Genomic DNA, 17894 nt, shown 5'->3' with positions numbered 1-17894 from the left:
TTAAATAATATCAATTTTAATACTGATTATTAAAGATTAAAACAAATAATGATAAATTTGGTAGGAAATGCATTAAAGTTTACCCTAGAAGGATATATAAAAATAGTTATACAACAATCACATGTAGACTAAAATATAGTCGAAGTAAATGTCATTGATACGGGAGTAGGAATTCCTTACGATATTTAATATAATATAATATAATTAGGTTAAGATATTACAAATTAATTTAAATTAAACAAAAAGCATGGTAAAAAATAAAAATATACCAACAAAATATAAATAATAATATAAATATAAAAGGAGCAGGTATAGGACTTAATATTTGTTAATGCTTAATATTTAAAATAGGCCCTTATCCGAAATTATTCATATAATCGACTGAGAATTAAGGGACTAAAATATCCTTTTATATATATAAAAACATATACAGAAAAAGATAAACGAATTATTAATTTAACTTAAATGCTATTTAATAATAAATAAGATTTCGTTTTAGCTCTTTAATAAATAACAATAAATGTTTTAACTCTTAATTTCCCATGAATACTACGAGAGAAATTAATACACTAAAAGACACAAAAAATAAAAATATCCAACGCATATCTTAAAGTCTTTAATTTAGTAAATAAAACCTAAAATAGTAACTTTAATCTGAAAAAGAAAAATTTATAAATATTACAAAACACAAAGAACCTTAAAATATTAATTAATAAAACTAAAAAATATATGAAAAAAATTAAAAATAAATATATTATTAAAATCAGAAAATATACTAAGAAAATCAAAAATCATATAAAAGTACAGACATATTATAAAGCTTTAATAGTCAAGAATCCTAATAAATTTCGGAATTAAATTATATTGAAAAACAAAATAGTTCATCTCCAAGAAACTTAAATTATTATAAATTTATATTAGATGTGGAAAAATAAAATAAGGATATCATATTTGAAAATAATGAGCAATAACCATTAAAAATAATAAAAGGAGAAATAAAATAAAAAAACTATAATGTAATTTTACAAAAACTACTCGAAAATAAAAAAATATTAATCGTAGATGATATATTTTTTAATATTTTAGCCTTAAAATTATTAATATCAAAAGCAACAAATAATAATATATAAATTGATGAGGCATATAATGGATAATAAGCTATTGAAAAAGTCAAAAATAATAATTATGATATTATTTTTATGGATGTTAATATGCCTGTAATGGATGGTCTATAAGCAACTAAAGAAATTAAAAAAATAAACAAATAAAATAAAGTTATTATTGTAACAGCTTTTTCAGATTAATCTGATAAATAAGATTGTCTAAATACTGGATGTGATGGATTTGTAACAAAACCTATTATTATATAAGAACTTATATAATAAATTGCATGCATATATAATATATAAATTAAATGAAAGTTATAATTGTCATTAAATATTTATGTTTTTAGATTTTTAAACAAAATAAACATTTATTTTATAAAAAAAAATTGTAAATTTAAAAACTTAATAAAAATTAGAAATTAAAATAAAAAAATTAATATAAATTAAAATATTTAAAAAAAAAATATTATTTTAATATTAAAAAAAAACATATATAATGCAAAATAATAATAATAATAAAAAAAAAAAATATATAAATAATATAAATATTGTTATTAAATAATTTTTAATAATATATATAAATATATTTATATATATATATACATATATATATATTTATAATTAAAAAGTTTTATATTTAATTAAATATATTTTTAAATTGTTATTTTATATTTATAATAATCCATTTATTTTATTACAATTAATATAATTTTATTATATTTTTTTATTTACTTTGATATACAATTATAAAATAATTATTTTTTTTTATTAAAAATTTATAAATTATAAATTCTTATTAATAATAATAACAATTTAATATTTTTATTTTAAAATTTACTATATTATTTTATTTATAATTTTTATAAAAATACAATTTATTTTTATTAATTTATATATTTTTTATAATATAAAATAAATGTTTTTTATTTATAATAATTGATTCTTTTAATAAAATATGAGTTATTAATTTTTTATTATTTTTGCATAAATTAATCAAATAAATCGTAATTATTTTAATTTTATTTTTAAATTATATATTTTATATATTATAAATTAAATTTAATTTTAATATATAATTAATAATTTATATTCTTTTTTCTATCTATAATTATATAAATTTTTTATAGATTTTACTTCAATTTAATGTAATTATAAAATATGTATCTTAATATTTATAAATCAATTTTTTTTACTATTAATATATTTATTTATTTATTATAAATTATTTTGATAGTTTTTAAGAAAATATATATATATATATAAAATATTTTAAGTAGAAATTATTCTTTTGTTATTGTTAAATAAAATTAATTCATATTTTTAATTTATACATTTATAAATTTTTATATAATATTTAACACCTTAAAATTTGCATATGATGTTTTATTATAGGGCAAAACTTATTTTATAATTATAAATTCTATTAAATATTTATAATTTTATTATTTACTAAAACAATAATTTTGTTTTACTAAATTAAATATTAGTTTTAATTAATTTTTTATATAAATAAAATTTTTATTATAATTAATTTAATATGTTTATTTTTTATCTATTTTTTCTTATTTTTTTATTTTAGATATAACTTAATTGAATTAAAAAAAGAGAAATTATTTTTATAATACAGTTTATATTTTAATAAATTAAATTTATGATAAAAGTTAAATTTGTTTTATAATTACAATTTTATAAAGATTTTTTTTTTCTTCCTTTACTTCTTTTATAAATTAAATTATTTAATGTTTCAAATACATTTTTAATTAAAATATACGTTTTTAAAAATTTTTTTTAACAAAATTAATAAAATAGAAAAAGATTGAGAAAAAAATTTTTATAAAATCTTTAAAAAAAATAAATAAAAAATTTAACAAAAAAAAATATTTATTCCTATTAAAAATAGTGTTTAATTAAATGTAAAAATAAAAATAAAAAGGAAAAGGTAAAAATCAAAAACACTAAAAAAATAAAAAATCTTAAATTAATAAAATAAATAAAATAAAGGTCCATGGACTTAAGAAGAAGATAATTTATTGAAAAATTGGATATCAATACATGGTGCATAAAAATGGTCTTTATGTTCTGAAACAATAAAAGGTCGTAGTGGAAAACAATGTAGAGAGAGATGGTTTAATAATTTAAGCCCAGATGTAAAAAGAGGGTTATGGAGTCCAGAAGAAGATGATATTATTTTTCGAGGATATTTAACAAACGGATCATGTTGGAGTAATATAGCAAAATAATTATAAGGTATTTTCAATTTTTTTTTTTTTTAAAAAAATACATAAAAATAATTAAATTTAACATTATTATATTTTAAATTACTGTATTTATTTAAAAAAACTTTATTGAAAAAAAAAAATCATAAAATAGATTTTAAATTTTTTTTATATAATAGTTAGTAATTAAACAAACAAAAAACTTACAATAAATATATAAAAAACAATCCAAATAAAACATACTAAAATTAATATATATGTATAAATATTTGTATATATATACATATATATATATATATATATATATGTATTTAATTTTTTATATAAAGGAAGGACTGAAAATTCTGTTAAAAATAGATTTTATAGCACTGTTAGGAAATTATTAAGTGACTCAGATAAAAATCTAATAAATAAAATGACTTAAAATTAATTGAAATTAATTATAGAAAACAAATTAAATAATAACAAACTGTATTTTTTTATTTTTTTGTTTAAATAATAAATAATCATAAAAAAAGAGAAAATTTATAAATTGAAAGTACAACTCAAGAAATTAAAATTAGTTAATTAGCCTTAAACACTTAAAAAAGAAAATATATACGAAAAAAATAATAAAATGAATATTCATAATCTAATTTATTATATAGGCTTTTAAGAAATAATGATGTCGAGATTAAAAGTACGAAATGTTTATAAGATTATTCTTTGTTTTATAAAAAATATAAAAAACTTAAAATGCTTTAATAAAAATAGTAATAAATATAAGAATCTAAAGATGATTAATAAATTAAATTTTAAGACTGTGATAATAATAATACATAGGAAAAAGAAAATTAAATAGATACATTAAATGTTAAAATAAATGCAAATATTTAAGAATAATAAAAATAATTATTTGAAAAAAAAAGAAAAAATTATAAAAAAAAATCATTTTTAATCCAGATTAAGCAAATTTGGAATTCGAATTTCCCTTTATAAATGAATAGGAAATTTATAGTTCCGAAAAATAATATTAATCATAATTATAAAAAAAAATTGTGAAATATTTTAAAAAAAATATGAATTAGTTTTTTATTTAATTCTTAAATGAAAAAAAAAAGATGTAAAATAAAAATATATATTTTATTTAAAAAATTATTATTCATAAAAAGTAAAATGAATAAAATACAAATAAAAATACTTTAAATAACCCAGAAATCTAAAATAAAAAAGATTCTATAAATAAATAAGAAATTTAAAATATATAAGATTTTTTTAATAGTAAAGAAATTTAAAATATAGAAGAAATATTAATAAATTAATAAATCTTTGACAATGAAGATGTTTCTAATATATAAAAAATTTTAAATTAAAATGAACTTTTGAATAATAAGTAAGAAATACTTTTAAATAAGCAATAAAATTCTAATAAAAATTAATAAATTATTAATAATAAGCAAAATAGTTAAAATGATAATAAATAAAATGCTTTAAATAATAAATATGAAAATATAAATAATTAAGATTCGTATAAAATTCAAAAATTAGAATAAGATTATACTTAATAATAATAATCAATAAATTCTTAATAATAATTATTAATAAATAATAATTTATCTTAGGATGAATTAAAAGAAAATAGCCAAAATTTATAGTTAAATAATAATTTAAATTAATAATAAAACATAAATAATTAAGGTTATTAATAATTAAATTCAATATAATTACAAAAAATAATTAATGATTAAAATCAAATATATAATTTTGAAGGAGAAAATTAAAAAATGAGTTTTTTAATTAATTAATTATGCACTCTTGAATTTATGCTATCCCAAACCAAATCAGAACTCGATAATTTGACGTCTTAATTAAATTCTAATTAAGATAATTCTTAAGTACATTAAAATAATTAAGGCCAATAATAAGATTCTAATTATGAATGGATATTGTAAAACTAAAATAATGCATAATTTAATAACTTTAATTTTATATAAAATGATCATTTTAATTGATAAATTAATATTTTATTTTTTTATGTTTATTTATTACTTTATTTTTTAATAATATTTATAATAAATAATAGTTTATTATTTTTATATTTTAAATAAAAAAAAAAAAGATTAATTTTTAAAAATTAAAAAAAAACAAAAAAATTAATACCAAAAATATAAATTAAAGTTTTTCATAAAATTATTTCATAATATAAATAATTGATTTATTTCTTGTTTTTATTTTATATTATTAAATGATTACTTATTAATTTATAAAAATTCTAATATATTTAAATAAAAAATAGTTCGTATTTAATATGTATTAATTCTTTTTTTATAATCACTTTTTATAATTTACAGAAACCCAATGTTGTAATGGCAATGTCATTCTTGTTCTATTTTTTTATTTAAAATAAAAAAATAATTTATATATATGTATTATGTATTATTCTACATTTGATCTTCAGTAGTATTTTCAGCTTTTTTTGTTAAAAAAATAATAATAATAATAAAAAAAATATTTTAAATATATTCGAAAAATAATACTTTCTTCTAAGTCTAATATATATCCAAGTTCATATATATTTTCGCAAAATATTAAATTAATATTATTCATAATACAATTTTTTTTAAAAGTAATTTCATTATTGGCATATTTATTTCTATTTTTTATAATTATTAAAAATAATTATATGTATATATATTAAAAAATATATATTTTTTACTCCAAATAATTTGAAAAACTATATGAAGGTAGAAACGAAAACTTCTTAAATTTAAAACTATCAAAAGTTTTATTGAATGCGCAATTTTTCTAAAATTTTGAACATTACCTATTATGTTTTTTTATTTATTTATTTTTATTAATTTTTTACTTCGCAAATTTAAAAAATTAGCTATTCATTTTTTTTAAAAGATATTTTAATTTTATTTATAAATATATTTAATATAATATAAAATAATAAAAAATAGAATCTTTTTGTTTTTTTTTTTTTCAAAATAATTATAAAAAAACAAAAATTATTTAATATTTTTTTAAAATATAAAATTTATACAAAAATACATTTATACTTTTTATTATATATATAAATTATTAAATATAAAAAAATAATTTAAAAAATTAGAATATTCTTTTTTTTTAAAAAAAAATAAATGATCAAAAATTCACATATTTTCGATAAATAAATTATAACGATTTTTTATAATCATTAATTTACATAACTTTCTCATAATTTATTATAAAAAAATAAATTATAATTTTATTTATTATATCAGTTTATTAAAATAAAAAACCATCTAACGGATATATATCAGCTTTATTATATTAATATAAACTTAAATAAAACTAATAAAAAATAAACAAAATTTAATCTTAAAAGAATATATATGGCAAACAATTTTCCTAATTTTTTTTGTCATTTTAAAACTCAAATATTATATTTATTCTTAAACTTTTGACTTAGTATTTTTATATAAATTAATTTAATTTTTTTATCATTAATTAAGAAAATATCCGGAATATTTATTTTTTTTCCAAAAGAATCATCTATAAATATTTAAATCCATTAATATATATATATTAACTAGAATCTTATCATAAAAGTATTTAAGACACAATCAAATTAATCCCTTATATATATTAAATTTTAGTACCATAATTCGCAAAAGCCATTAAAATATTAAAAAACATTTTTTATAATCAAGTTTTTATATTTTTATCTTCATTTTTTCATTCTTTAAGTATTTATAATCTTAAAAAATACGAGAAATTTCTATATATATATTATAATCTTATTAAGTTTAAAATTATTTCAGTTTATTATATAGATTTGTATTATGTAGTTTTTAAAATTGGCTTACTATTGAAATAAAAATTACATTTTTGGGCATATTTTGATAAATGTTTTTTTTAATTAAAAGACGTTTTATTTTTATAATTTTTAGCGTTTTTTTGATAAATATATTATTTATTTTTTACATTTATATGTATATTATATTGTATAATATAGTAATTTTCCTTAGTTTCTTTAATTTAATTTATACATTTACATTTAAATTTTATTATTATATTAAAATTAATATTGTATTTTAGTTTTTAATATATTTATATGATTTTTTATTAAATAAATATTTGTTTTTTATTAATATAATAGAAATTTTAAATAGTTATATTTAAATTAAATAATTATATTAAAATCTGTTTATTATTTATAAAATATATATATTGTTTTTTTTAATATTTCTTTTTTAGTAATTTATAAAAATATTTTATTAAGAAACTTAATTAAGAAAATAAAATAAAATTTTTTATATATATTTTTTTTTATATATAATATATCTTTTTTATGAGGATAAATATATTTTATGTTTAAAATTATTTTATATTATATATATTTTTTTTATTGATATATTATATATATTATTTAATTAATTTAACTTTTTTTATATTTATTTTGCAAAAAAAAAAGCAAAAATAATTTATTTTTTAAATAAAAATATATAAATATCTTATTGCTGCCTGTATCTCCTGGTAAATCTTTAATGTTTTATCGGGTCGTAAGGTTGCTAAAGTAAATAATTTGCAAATTTTTTTATAAATAATTAATTGATTTATTTCAATAAAATCATTAATTTAAAAAAATATTTGCAAAACAATAAATTTTAAATTAATTCATAATAATTATATAATTAAAAAACATTTTTTCATATTTAATAAAATTTTTAAAATATATGATAAAAATAAATGTTTTTATAAATTAAAAAAATTATTATATATAATTTTTATATATAAAAAATAATATATATATACATAAACATTATGTAAATATAAAAAATTATATACATATAATCAATCTTTAAATATTATTCTTTATAATAGATTTTTTACTTAATATATTAATATTAAAATATTAAACTTCTAATTATCATAAGCATTTATAAAATTTTGAAAATGTTTTTACATTTATAACTATTTATATCTTTATATAGAAAAAAATAAAATATATAAATATATTAAAATAAATGTTATATTTGGATATTTTATTTTTATTTTTTTTATTTAAAAAAAAATTACTTTAATATTAATGAACGATTTTGCTATTAATCATTTTTCTTAATTTAAATAATAAACATTTTATCATATAAATATTAAACATAGCTCTTAAATCAGAAAATAAAATGATTCATTTTTAAAAAAATAAATCAAGTATAAAAATATAATAATATAATTATATAAATATATACAATATGTTATGGAATAACTCGATATAATATATAATTTAATTTATAATATTAAGTTAAAAACAAAAATTAAATTATATTTTAAGAAAAGAAAACAAACATACTTAATTTATCTTGTGAATATAAAAAAATAAAGAAAAAAACATTATAAAATAATAATAAAATTGAAAATTCAATAAATAATATAAAGAGTAGTACGATTATATATATAATATATAAAATATATATAAAAAAATATATTATAATTAATTACATAAACATATACATATACATATATAATATATATTTTCTTCTTTTTTTCTTTCTTTTAATTTTTAATATTTTTTTTTTTAAATTAAAAATAAAAATTGTCGTATATAAAAAAATATATATTTAAATTATAAATATTTATTATTTATGATATTTTTTTTATTAGAATATAATTATTTCAATATTTGTTTTCTTATAAATCATTTATATTTTTTAAAACTATTTCTTTTATATTGATAATTTTAAATTACGTATCAATAAATATTTTATTGTAATAAAAATATTTTATTAAAAAAATAAAAAAAAATTAACTTTAAATTTTATAATAAAATTGATTATTATTTAAAGAAGTTTGCTTATATGTATTATGTAATTTTATATAATTATACAAATATAATAGGATTTTTTTTATTTACAAAAATTAAAAAAATATTTGTATATAAAATAATAATATTAAATATTTATAAATATTTATATTTAAAAATTTTATTTATAATTTAAATAATATAACAAATATTAAGAAAAAAAAATAAATAAATTAAGTTATATAAATACATATTAAAAATAATTAAATTTAAATATAGATATATAAATATATAATAATATAAATATATATATATATATATATATATATTATATTATTCAGAAATATTATTTATTTAGATTAACACGTAAATTAATTTCTTTATTTTTTACAATATTTTCATTTTAAAATTAAACTTTAATAGTTTTTTTTTCTTATTATAATTAATTTATTATGTAGTTTTTTTCTATGTTTTTTTTTTTTAAGGACAACTTTATATTTTATTTTTTTATATAAAACTTAGTAATTTATCTTTTGTTAAACTTCTATTTTTAATATTATTATTTATTTATTTATTGTATATATTATGTGTTTTATCTAAATTTGATTTATTTCTCTAACCTAAATTTTAATAAATGCATTTCATTTTTGCCGGTGTAAATATATAATTTCTTTTTTTGTTTTTTTCAGAAATTTCAATATTGAAAGTAATAGAATTATTATTCAAATTTTCTAAATTATTTTCATTGTTTTATAAACTATGTTATTATTTTAATGTTTCGTTAGAATTTTCCTTTTTTTTTTAGTTTTGGAATAATTCAATATCTATATCACTTAATTTAAATATAGAATCTTAATAATTTATAGGACTTTAACTAAATGACCTTAGTTTTTGAGAATATTATTTATTAGAAAATAATAATTAGTCATTACTTTTTTAATTTGTGTTTAAAAAGTTTTATTATAGAGGAGATTATACTAACTATTTTTAATTTATTTATATAAAATAATATATTAATTTATTACATTATTTTATATTTATATTTATTATTTTATTTAATAATTTTCATTTTCAAGTTCTTTGTTTTTTTATTCAAGATTTCTTATTATATTTACTAATTATTAAATAATTATAGATTAGTTATTTTGATGAATTTAGAATACTTCTAAATGTTAATTTGCTCTTTCCTTTTATTTATATTTATAATATAAATTATAAAATATTATAAATTAAATTACATATATAGATTAAGAATGTTTTTTCTTATAAAAAGAATTATTATTAAAATAATTATTTTATATAGATGTTTTCATTTTGTGAGAATTATATTTTTCAAATAGATTTTATATATTTTTTTGAGATTTTTTTTTAAAAAAAATAATATAAATTATTTGGTGTAATTAATATTTTGATTTTAATATAGTTAAATTAGTTATAAAGACATTTTTTGGTGCATTTGTAAAATTTGAATTTTAAATTATGAATTATAATTTTTTTTATATACACAAAAAAATTTTAATAAAATATTTTGTTCAAAAATTAAATATAACTTTTATAATAAATATATAAAAGTAAAAATATTTTATATAATTTTTATTTTTTTTTAAAAAAAAAAAAAAATATTTTATAAATTATTTATTTAATTTTTTTGTTTTATTCAAACTTTATATTAATTTTTTGTTCTTTTAAAATAAATTTAATAAAAATTATTTTCAGAAAAATTTTTACCAATTTATAAAGTTAGTTTAAAATAAAAAGGCTATAAAAAATATATTTTTTTTATTTTTTTTAAAAAAAAAAAGTAATAATTAATATATTTATATATATATTATATATATATAATAAATATATTATAATTACAAAAAAAAAAAACAAAAGCTTAAAAATAAATGCTTAATTTGTAAAATTACAAAAAACAAAAAATATAATATTTACAAAAAAATAAAAAAAGAAAAAAGAAGCTTCCACCATTAAATAATAATTAATAAGAAAGTTAATCTAATTTAACTAATTAAAATTAAAACCAATTTTGGAATGAAAATTAAAATTAAGTTTCCAAAAATAATATCGAACGTAAACCTTTACAAGTAATTTCCCAAAGCTAATTTAATTAAGATTAATAAAACAGTCAAATCAAAACTCCTTTATCTTAAATAAGAAATGCATCTGAATTAAAAGATAAAGACAATTAAAAAGCCAATAACAAAGAAAAAAAAGTCAAAAAAGAAAAAAGAACTGCCGTAAAAAGAAATATTTCAAATAATAGAATTACTTAATTTCCAGAAATAACTTAAGAAGAAAGAGTATAAGAAGATTTTAATATTGATTTTAAAGAAGAATAATTTAATTATTTAATAAAAGAATTACCCGTATAAGAACATACATATTTAGAAAGTATTTTTTGCTATTTTTTTTTTTATAAAAAAAAAAAAATTAGATTTAAAAACTGGAAAATTTATAAATATAACAAGTAAGTTTATGAATAAAATTTTATAAGAAAAAAATTAAAATGAATAATAACATACATTTGAAAATTAAGATGCTTAAATGTATAAATTAATAGATGAATTTAATTCAATTATTTATAAATTATTAATTTTTATTTAAGGATTAGTTGTCGGTAATACACACACACATATATATATATATATATATATATATATATATATATATATATATATATATATTTATATAAAGATATCTATTTTTTAAAATAAAAGGATTAGTTATTATGCATACTTATTCACTTTATTTTGATGAAAATGAGTAAAATCTATTAAAAACTTATGGAAATAGTGCTTTAAGAATTAATTAAATTATTTAAATTTTTTCTTTAATTAATTATTTTGGATAACTTTATGTTCATAAAATTAATTATAATAGATGTAAATTTTTATTGACATTTTAGTTTATAATTTATATATATATATATAGTTTAGTATAGCAAAAGAAATGGACTTCCGAGTGTAAATTAAGACAAATCAGATACAAATAGATCCTTATTTAATATTTTCAGTATTTTTATTATTATTTTTAAAATTTGATTTTTCAAAAAGTTTATGCTATAATATTTTATATATGGATATACAATCATGAATTTGTATCTATATTATCTTTATATGTGTATTATTTTTTATATTATTTTTTAATTAAACTTAATATTTATATTAAATATTTATTTATATAGAAAAAACGAATTTGACTTCTTTTAAAGGTATTTTTTTAATTAATAATTTTATATTTTAAATAAAAAAAAGTAAGTTTAGTTCTAGATACAAAATATATTAAGGAATAAATATTGCTGCAGCAATTCTTTCTTTGATCGGCTGGATTAATTCAATAAATGGTTAAAAAACAAATTATTCTTAAATAGTATATGATAATAGGTAAATATATATATAAATATAATATATATATATATATATATATATATATATATATATATATATATTTCATAATTAAAAATTTTAAAATTAAAGTGAAGATACAAAAATAAGTGAAAATTCTGATGATGAGCTTTGAAAATAAAATAATATTTAAAAATAAATACATATATATATAAATTAAATAATTTTTCTTTGATTAATTAAATTAATTTTTTTTAATAAATTTTTCTCAAATTTAATATATAATATATTTAAAATATTAATTTTATTTAATAGATATTAATTATATTACTTTTTTTCAAATAATTAATTTTACAATAATTAGTTAAAATGTACATAAATAATATTTTATTTATAATTATATTTTTTTATATATATAAACAATTCTTCTTTATTTACTTAATATTCTATTCACTATATATTCACGTTTAATATAATAAATTCTATTTGAAAAAGTTCTTATTAAAAAACTTTTTTTCTTTATCTTAAAATGCAAAATACTTAAATATTTTCATTAATAACATAATTAATTATTTACTTTTAAGTAATAATCCTTTATAATTTTATATAAATATATTGTAATTCTTTTTAAAACAATATGTTTCAATTTATAATACTACAATTCGTAAATTTTACAAAAAAGCATTTCTTCTTGGATTATTTATTCTAGTCTTTTATTTTTTATATTCTTCATTCCCTTTTATATTTTAAAATTATTACTTTGATTTATTTAGTATTTAATCATATTATTAAATATCTAATGTATATATAGTAGTCTACCTGTTTTTCTTTTAAATTTATATTAAAAAGATATTATTGCCATTATTCAGTGTATATTCTATATTAATTATATAATTTATAATTTTTATTTGCTCTAACATTTTATTGGATTTCAATGCTTTTGAAATAATAATATTATTTTATTTTTTCTTTTAAAAAAAGTAATGATAATACACACTTTTTAATATAAAATAACATTTTTAATTATTTTCAGGAATTTTAATGTGTTTTTTTATAATGAAAATACTTTAAAATAAATCATTTTTTTATTTATTATTTTAAATAATTCATAAAACCCTCTTATTTTTAGAATAATTTGAATTTATAATTCCTATTTATTTTTTTATATTTTTTTATGTTTTTTTATTTATTTTCTTCTACCTATTTTATTGTTATTTTTATAACTTTTATTACTTAATCTTTAATACTAAAAAATATATTTTAGGCATTTTTATTGAATTTATTTTATATATCCGCAGTGTTTTTAAAATAATAAAAAGATCTAACTCATTAATTTTATTAATAGGGTATATTTGTTTTGATAAATAATATTTGTTTTAGTATTTTGAACATATTTTATTCTGATTTTTTTTTTTACACTAATATTGGAAATATTAACGTTTGAATTCGAATCTTTATTTTACTACCACCATATTTAAAGAATGTTAATATATTAATTTTATTATTAAGTTTTATTTTTTTTAAATATTGGATGAATAAAACTACATAAACCATAAAATTTTATTTATTTATTTAAATTATAATTATAATTTTGATTTTATTTATTTTATAAGACTAATAAATAGAATATATGTATAATAATAAACTAATTGGTAAAACTAATATATTAAAATATTTAAAACTAATTATTACAATTAATTATAAAAATTAATCTTATGCACATAATTGACTAAAGTTTAATGAAATTCTTAAAATTTTTAATAAGACTATTAAATTAAATATAACTTACAAAAAATAATATTAATTTTTTGCATAATTAATTCTAAATATATATTAAAGAATAAATTTTTTATAAAAAAAATAAAAAATTTAAAAAAAAAAAAAAATAAAAAAAAATATTTAAATTTTTTTTTTTTTAAAAAAATAAATAAATAAATAAAAGATAAATAAAATAAAAAATAAAAAGTATGAAAAAAGAAGTATAATTCCACCGTTCAAATTCCGCAAAAATTCCACAATAAATACTTCCCATATAACCCATTTAATTTTAAACAAACGACCCTAAATTAAATTCATTCCAATTAAATCGCACTATAAACACTATAAACCAAAAAACATATTCTCGCTAAATGAGTGCATATGGCAAATCAACAATGCATAAAACACTTCCTTAAATAAACTTAACAACTTTAAAAAATATAAGCAATGGCGAATAAATATAAGTAATTCCTTCCGAAGTAGTATTTAATGATATAAAAGTTAATTAATAATACGAAACCACTGTAATAGTAAAAAATCTATGCAAAGTTCCCAAGAGGATCAAAATTATATAACCTAAAACAAAAAAATTTCGGGTTGATTATGACACTTAAGGTTCTATAGCAGCCGGATTATCCCTTAAACTGCAAGTTTATTTCTTTTCAAATGTCGTAGAGGATTAAAATGACATAATGGTAATATAATATGAGACTGAAGATAAAAAATAGGAATTTTAAGTACACTTACATGCCTTATTCCCTCAAGCAAATATCGTTTTTGAGCCTTTTATAAACATTGAGTGTGTAAAAACAGACCATGCTGTAGTAAAAAAAATCTAATTTAAAAATGTAGGAAAAACAGGAGGAAAAGTAAGGCTTAAATACGATTATATTAACGAAATTACATGCGATCCTAGTAATTTTGCGATTTTACCAGATTAAGAAGTGGAAGTAAAAATGATATTCAAAAGTAGAAGCAATGGAGTTTTTAGGGGAAAAATAGAAGTTGTTTAAGAAGGAAATAATGTTTAAAGATTTATAGAAGTTAATGCAACTTCTGTTGAGTTTTCGAAGTTTTTTATAGATGATTAAGGAAGCAATTCGACATCTTTTGATTTCGGAGAAATGTTCTTCGGGGAAAAAAAAACAATAAAAGTATTCTTAGTTAATAATACACCAAATAATTCAAATTTTAAAGTTAAAATGAGAATCGGGTATCATACAGTAGCTGTATTTAAAATTTTATAATATAAATATATATATATAAATATATATAAATTTATATAATATATATATATATATAACTATAATATTATAAAAAAATAAAATAAAGAATGAAAAAGTATAATTATAAACACCTATGGAAGTTGGATTAGAATAAACGGAATAAATAATAAGATGTGTACCTGATAAAGGGTTTATTAAAGCATATTCTTAAGTATTATAAATTAAATAGTTAATTTATAAATATATAAATATATAAATATATAAATATATAAATATATAAATATTTTTGTATCTATTAATATATATATATGTTTATATTTTAATTTTATATAGTTTCCTATATAATTTATATGCAAAAGTAAAGTAAGATATGAGCATTTAATTATAACAAAAAATATTGCATTATCAGGTGAATTACAAAGAAAAAAAGAAGAAGAAGAAGAATTTACGTATACTGCTATTTTTGATATGTTTTCAACTGAATTAAAAATAAACGAAGAACCTATTTTTATTTCTTTAATTGGAAGAGGAATATGTCCGCGTATAAGAATAAGTAAATAAATTTTAGATTTTTAGGATTGCCAAGTAAATGATCATAGAGAAGATACTTTTACAATCGAAAATAAAAATTCAATTGCATCTATATAAATTAATATTCCCAGAATACCTTAATGTAATGTAGAGCCCTATTTTATCAATTTAGATCCAGGAATGAAAAGTTCGTTTATAGCTTCTTATATGCCAAATACAGTTGGAAAATATAAATAAAAATTATTTGTTAGTCTTGTAAACGGATAATATTAAATTCCTATATAATTATTCGGAAATGCACTTGATTTAACTACAAAAATGTATATATATTAAATATATATATATATATATATATATATATATATATATATATATATATATATATATATATATATATATATATATATTTTTTATAGGCGTAGAACAAGAGGCCCTGAAAGTTAACCTAACGATTTTTAATTAGAAAAAAAATTTGTAAACGAAAACTCAAATTAAAGATTGTTTTAATTATTAGATTTTAACGATTTTCAGAATCGAGTAGATATACCTAAAGGTATAGATAATTAAGAGACTAATATAGAAAATCTTTTATAATTAAAATCTATGAAAGAAAATAAATAAAAATATGTAAATATGATTAGAGAATAAAGAAGTTAAAGATCTTTAAAACAAAAAGATAAACTTGTTCAATAAAGATTTACTTAAATGGAATTAAAATTAAAAGAAAAAGGGCTTCATTTCTAAAGAAGTGAAAATGATGAAATGGAAGAAAAGGGTTTTAATTTTTTTTAATTTATTATATCTTATATTAAAAAAATAAAAAAAGACTTTAGAAAAACTTGTCCTGTAGATATTGAATATGAACTAGGAATGGTTGATACTAAATTAAAAGTCACAAATGATTTAATTCCATTTACTAAAGATTCTCTTTTTGTATTAAAGCCTATTGGTATTTACGAACCTTAAAAAGAAGAATAAGGTAAATTATTTAATCCTGATCCTAACATACCTGTTAGAAAGTAACTTACAAAAAAAAAAAAACTATATAAATATATGACATTTTTTTAGATATTTTAATGAAAAAGCTTTAACTCATAAAGAAATTAGAGACGTCTAAACAGAGCTAACAGGTGAAATGCTACAAAAAATAAATATTCATCCCCGAGTATTAGATTTCGGTGAAATTTATGTCTAAAGTTAAGTTTCGAAAACATTTTGTATTAAAAACGATTTAAGAATTTTTATTAAAGTGTAACTATTTACAAATGCACCTGAATTATCTGGTACATATAAAAAAGCTTAAATAATTCCATGTAGTGAAATGGCAAGATTTGAAATAAAACTTCAAAGTAATGTTTTAAATGATAATTTTTTATAAAACGTAAAATTCATAATTAATGATAGACATGAATTCGAATTTTAAGTCAAAGCCAAAATATAAAAAGTGAAACTAGAATTATCTAAACAAATTGTAAAATTCTAATTTTCAGAAGAAAGTACAAATATGTAAGCAATAGAAACTCTCAAAATAACAAATTCAGGTAATTCTGAAGGAGAATTCAAATGGGATAATTAGAGTAAAATTTTCGAAGTTCATCCTAAATAAGGAATAGTACCATCAGGAGGTTCTATTGATATAACTATTACATATAGGTTTTTAAATATTTTTTTTGATTAAAAAAAATTAATTATAAAATTATATAAAACATTATTTATAATAAAAATTAAAATAATTAAATTATTTAAATATTAATATATAAAAACAATTATGTATATAAATTAAAATATATATATAATATTATATTTTTTAAATATATAAATATAATTTCAAATTTATAAATATTTAATTATATATATTAATAAAAATATAATATATAAATAAATAAATATATAGATTAAAATATATTAATATATATTATTATATATATATTAATTTATATTAATTT

General features: G+C 14.1%; 4 protein-coding genes across 4 annotated transcripts, besides 39 other annotated features; all 4 read left to right on the top strand. All coding sequences in view use genetic code 6, as the record gives it.

Moving 5' to 3' along the window:
• Positions 1-67: 67 nt before the first annotated feature.
• Positions 68-546, top strand: IMG5_130990 (hypothetical protein; the record flags this gene model as incomplete). The annotated part of the gene is made up of 2 exons (XM_004032012.1): positions 68-250; positions 304-546. 2 exons carry the CDS (start codon positions 68-70, stop codon positions 544-546), a joined length of 426 nt encoding a protein of 141 aa, XP_004032060.1.
• A 201-nt stretch (positions 547-747) lies between these two features.
• Positions 748-797: a microsatellite.
• Positions 798-1502: 705 nt separating this feature from the next.
• Positions 1503-1590: a microsatellite.
• A 55-nt stretch (positions 1591-1645) lies between these two features.
• Positions 1646-1726: a microsatellite.
• Positions 1678-1726: a microsatellite.
• Positions 1678-1759: a microsatellite.
• Positions 1760-1916: 157 nt separating this feature from the next.
• Positions 1917-1956: a microsatellite.
• Positions 1957-2061: 105 nt separating this feature from the next.
• IMG5_130980 (myb-like DNA-binding domain protein) lies at positions 2062-4304 on the top strand (the record flags this gene model as incomplete). The annotated part of the gene is made up of 5 exons (XM_004032011.1): positions 2062-2065; positions 2234-2251; positions 3108-3329; positions 3652-3793; positions 4265-4304. The coding sequence occupies 5 exons, from the start codon at positions 2062-2064 to the stop codon at positions 4302-4304; spliced, it is 426 nt and encodes a 141-aa protein (XP_004032059.1).
• Positions 2565-2640: a microsatellite.
• Positions 2940-2986: a microsatellite.
• Positions 3574-3629: a microsatellite.
• Positions 3574-3633: a microsatellite.
• Positions 4305-4514: 210 nt separating the features above from the next.
• Positions 4515-4615: a microsatellite.
• A 246-nt stretch (positions 4616-4861) lies between these two features.
• Positions 4862-4908: a microsatellite.
• Positions 4909-5390: 482 nt separating this feature from the next.
• Positions 5391-5459: a microsatellite.
• A 735-nt stretch (positions 5460-6194) lies between these two features.
• Positions 6195-6240: a microsatellite.
• A 1210-nt stretch (positions 6241-7450) lies between these two features.
• Positions 7451-7489: a microsatellite.
• A 549-nt stretch (positions 7490-8038) lies between these two features.
• Positions 8039-8100: a microsatellite.
• Positions 8075-8140: a microsatellite.
• A 1098-nt stretch (positions 8141-9238) lies between these two features.
• Positions 9239-9277: a microsatellite.
• Positions 9278-9359: 82 nt separating this feature from the next.
• Positions 9360-9420: a microsatellite.
• Positions 9421-10896: 1476 nt separating this feature from the next.
• Positions 10897-10942: a microsatellite.
• Positions 10905-10943: a microsatellite.
• Positions 10944-11721: 778 nt separating this feature from the next.
• Positions 11722-11780: a microsatellite.
• Positions 11781-12476: 696 nt separating this feature from the next.
• Positions 12477-12537: a microsatellite.
• A 183-nt stretch (positions 12538-12720) lies between these two features.
• Positions 12721-12762: a microsatellite.
• Positions 12763-13586: 824 nt separating this feature from the next.
• Positions 13587-13626: a microsatellite.
• Positions 13589-13619: a microsatellite.
• A 655-nt stretch (positions 13627-14281) lies between the features above and the next one.
• Positions 14282-14331: a microsatellite.
• Positions 14285-14328: a microsatellite.
• Positions 14332-14349: 18 nt separating the features above from the next.
• Positions 14350-14396: a microsatellite.
• Positions 14353-14389: a microsatellite.
• Positions 14397-14572: 176 nt separating the features above from the next.
• On the top strand, positions 14573-15151 carry IMG5_130970 (hypothetical protein; the record flags this gene model as incomplete). The annotated part of the gene is made up of 1 exon (XM_004032010.1): positions 14573-15151. One exon carries the CDS (start codon positions 14573-14575, stop codon positions 15149-15151), a length of 579 nt encoding a protein of 192 aa, XP_004032058.1.
• Positions 15152-15427: 276 nt separating this feature from the next.
• Positions 15428-15499: a microsatellite.
• Positions 15434-15493: a microsatellite.
• A 153-nt stretch (positions 15500-15652) lies between the features above and the next one.
• Positions 15653-15701: a microsatellite.
• A 568-nt stretch (positions 15702-16269) lies between these two features.
• Positions 16270-16355: a microsatellite.
• A 355-nt stretch (positions 16356-16710) lies between these two features.
• On the top strand, positions 16711-17082 carry IMG5_130960 (hypothetical protein; the record flags this gene model as incomplete). The annotated part of the gene is made up of 3 exons (XM_004032009.1): positions 16711-16723; positions 16775-16967; positions 17034-17082. The coding sequence occupies 3 exons, from the start codon at positions 16711-16713 to the stop codon at positions 17080-17082; spliced, it is 255 nt and encodes an 84-aa protein (XP_004032057.1).
• A 650-nt stretch (positions 17083-17732) lies between these two features.
• Positions 17733-17889: a microsatellite.
• Positions 17757-17863: a microsatellite.
• Positions 17784-17882: a microsatellite.
• Positions 17798-17874: a microsatellite.
• Positions 17852-17890: a microsatellite.
• Positions 17891-17894: the final 4 nt, after the last annotated feature.

Source organism: Ichthyophthirius multifiliis (assembly GCF_000220395.1).
Source record: "Ichthyophthirius multifiliis unplaced genomic scaffold scaff_1120509251025, whole genome shotgun sequence".
Lineage (NCBI taxonomy): Eukaryota > Ciliophora > Oligohymenophorea > Hymenostomatida > Ichthyophthirius > Ichthyophthirius multifiliis.
The sequence above is the reverse complement of the archived record's forward strand: the minus strand, read 5'-3'. Positions and strand labels throughout refer to the sequence as shown.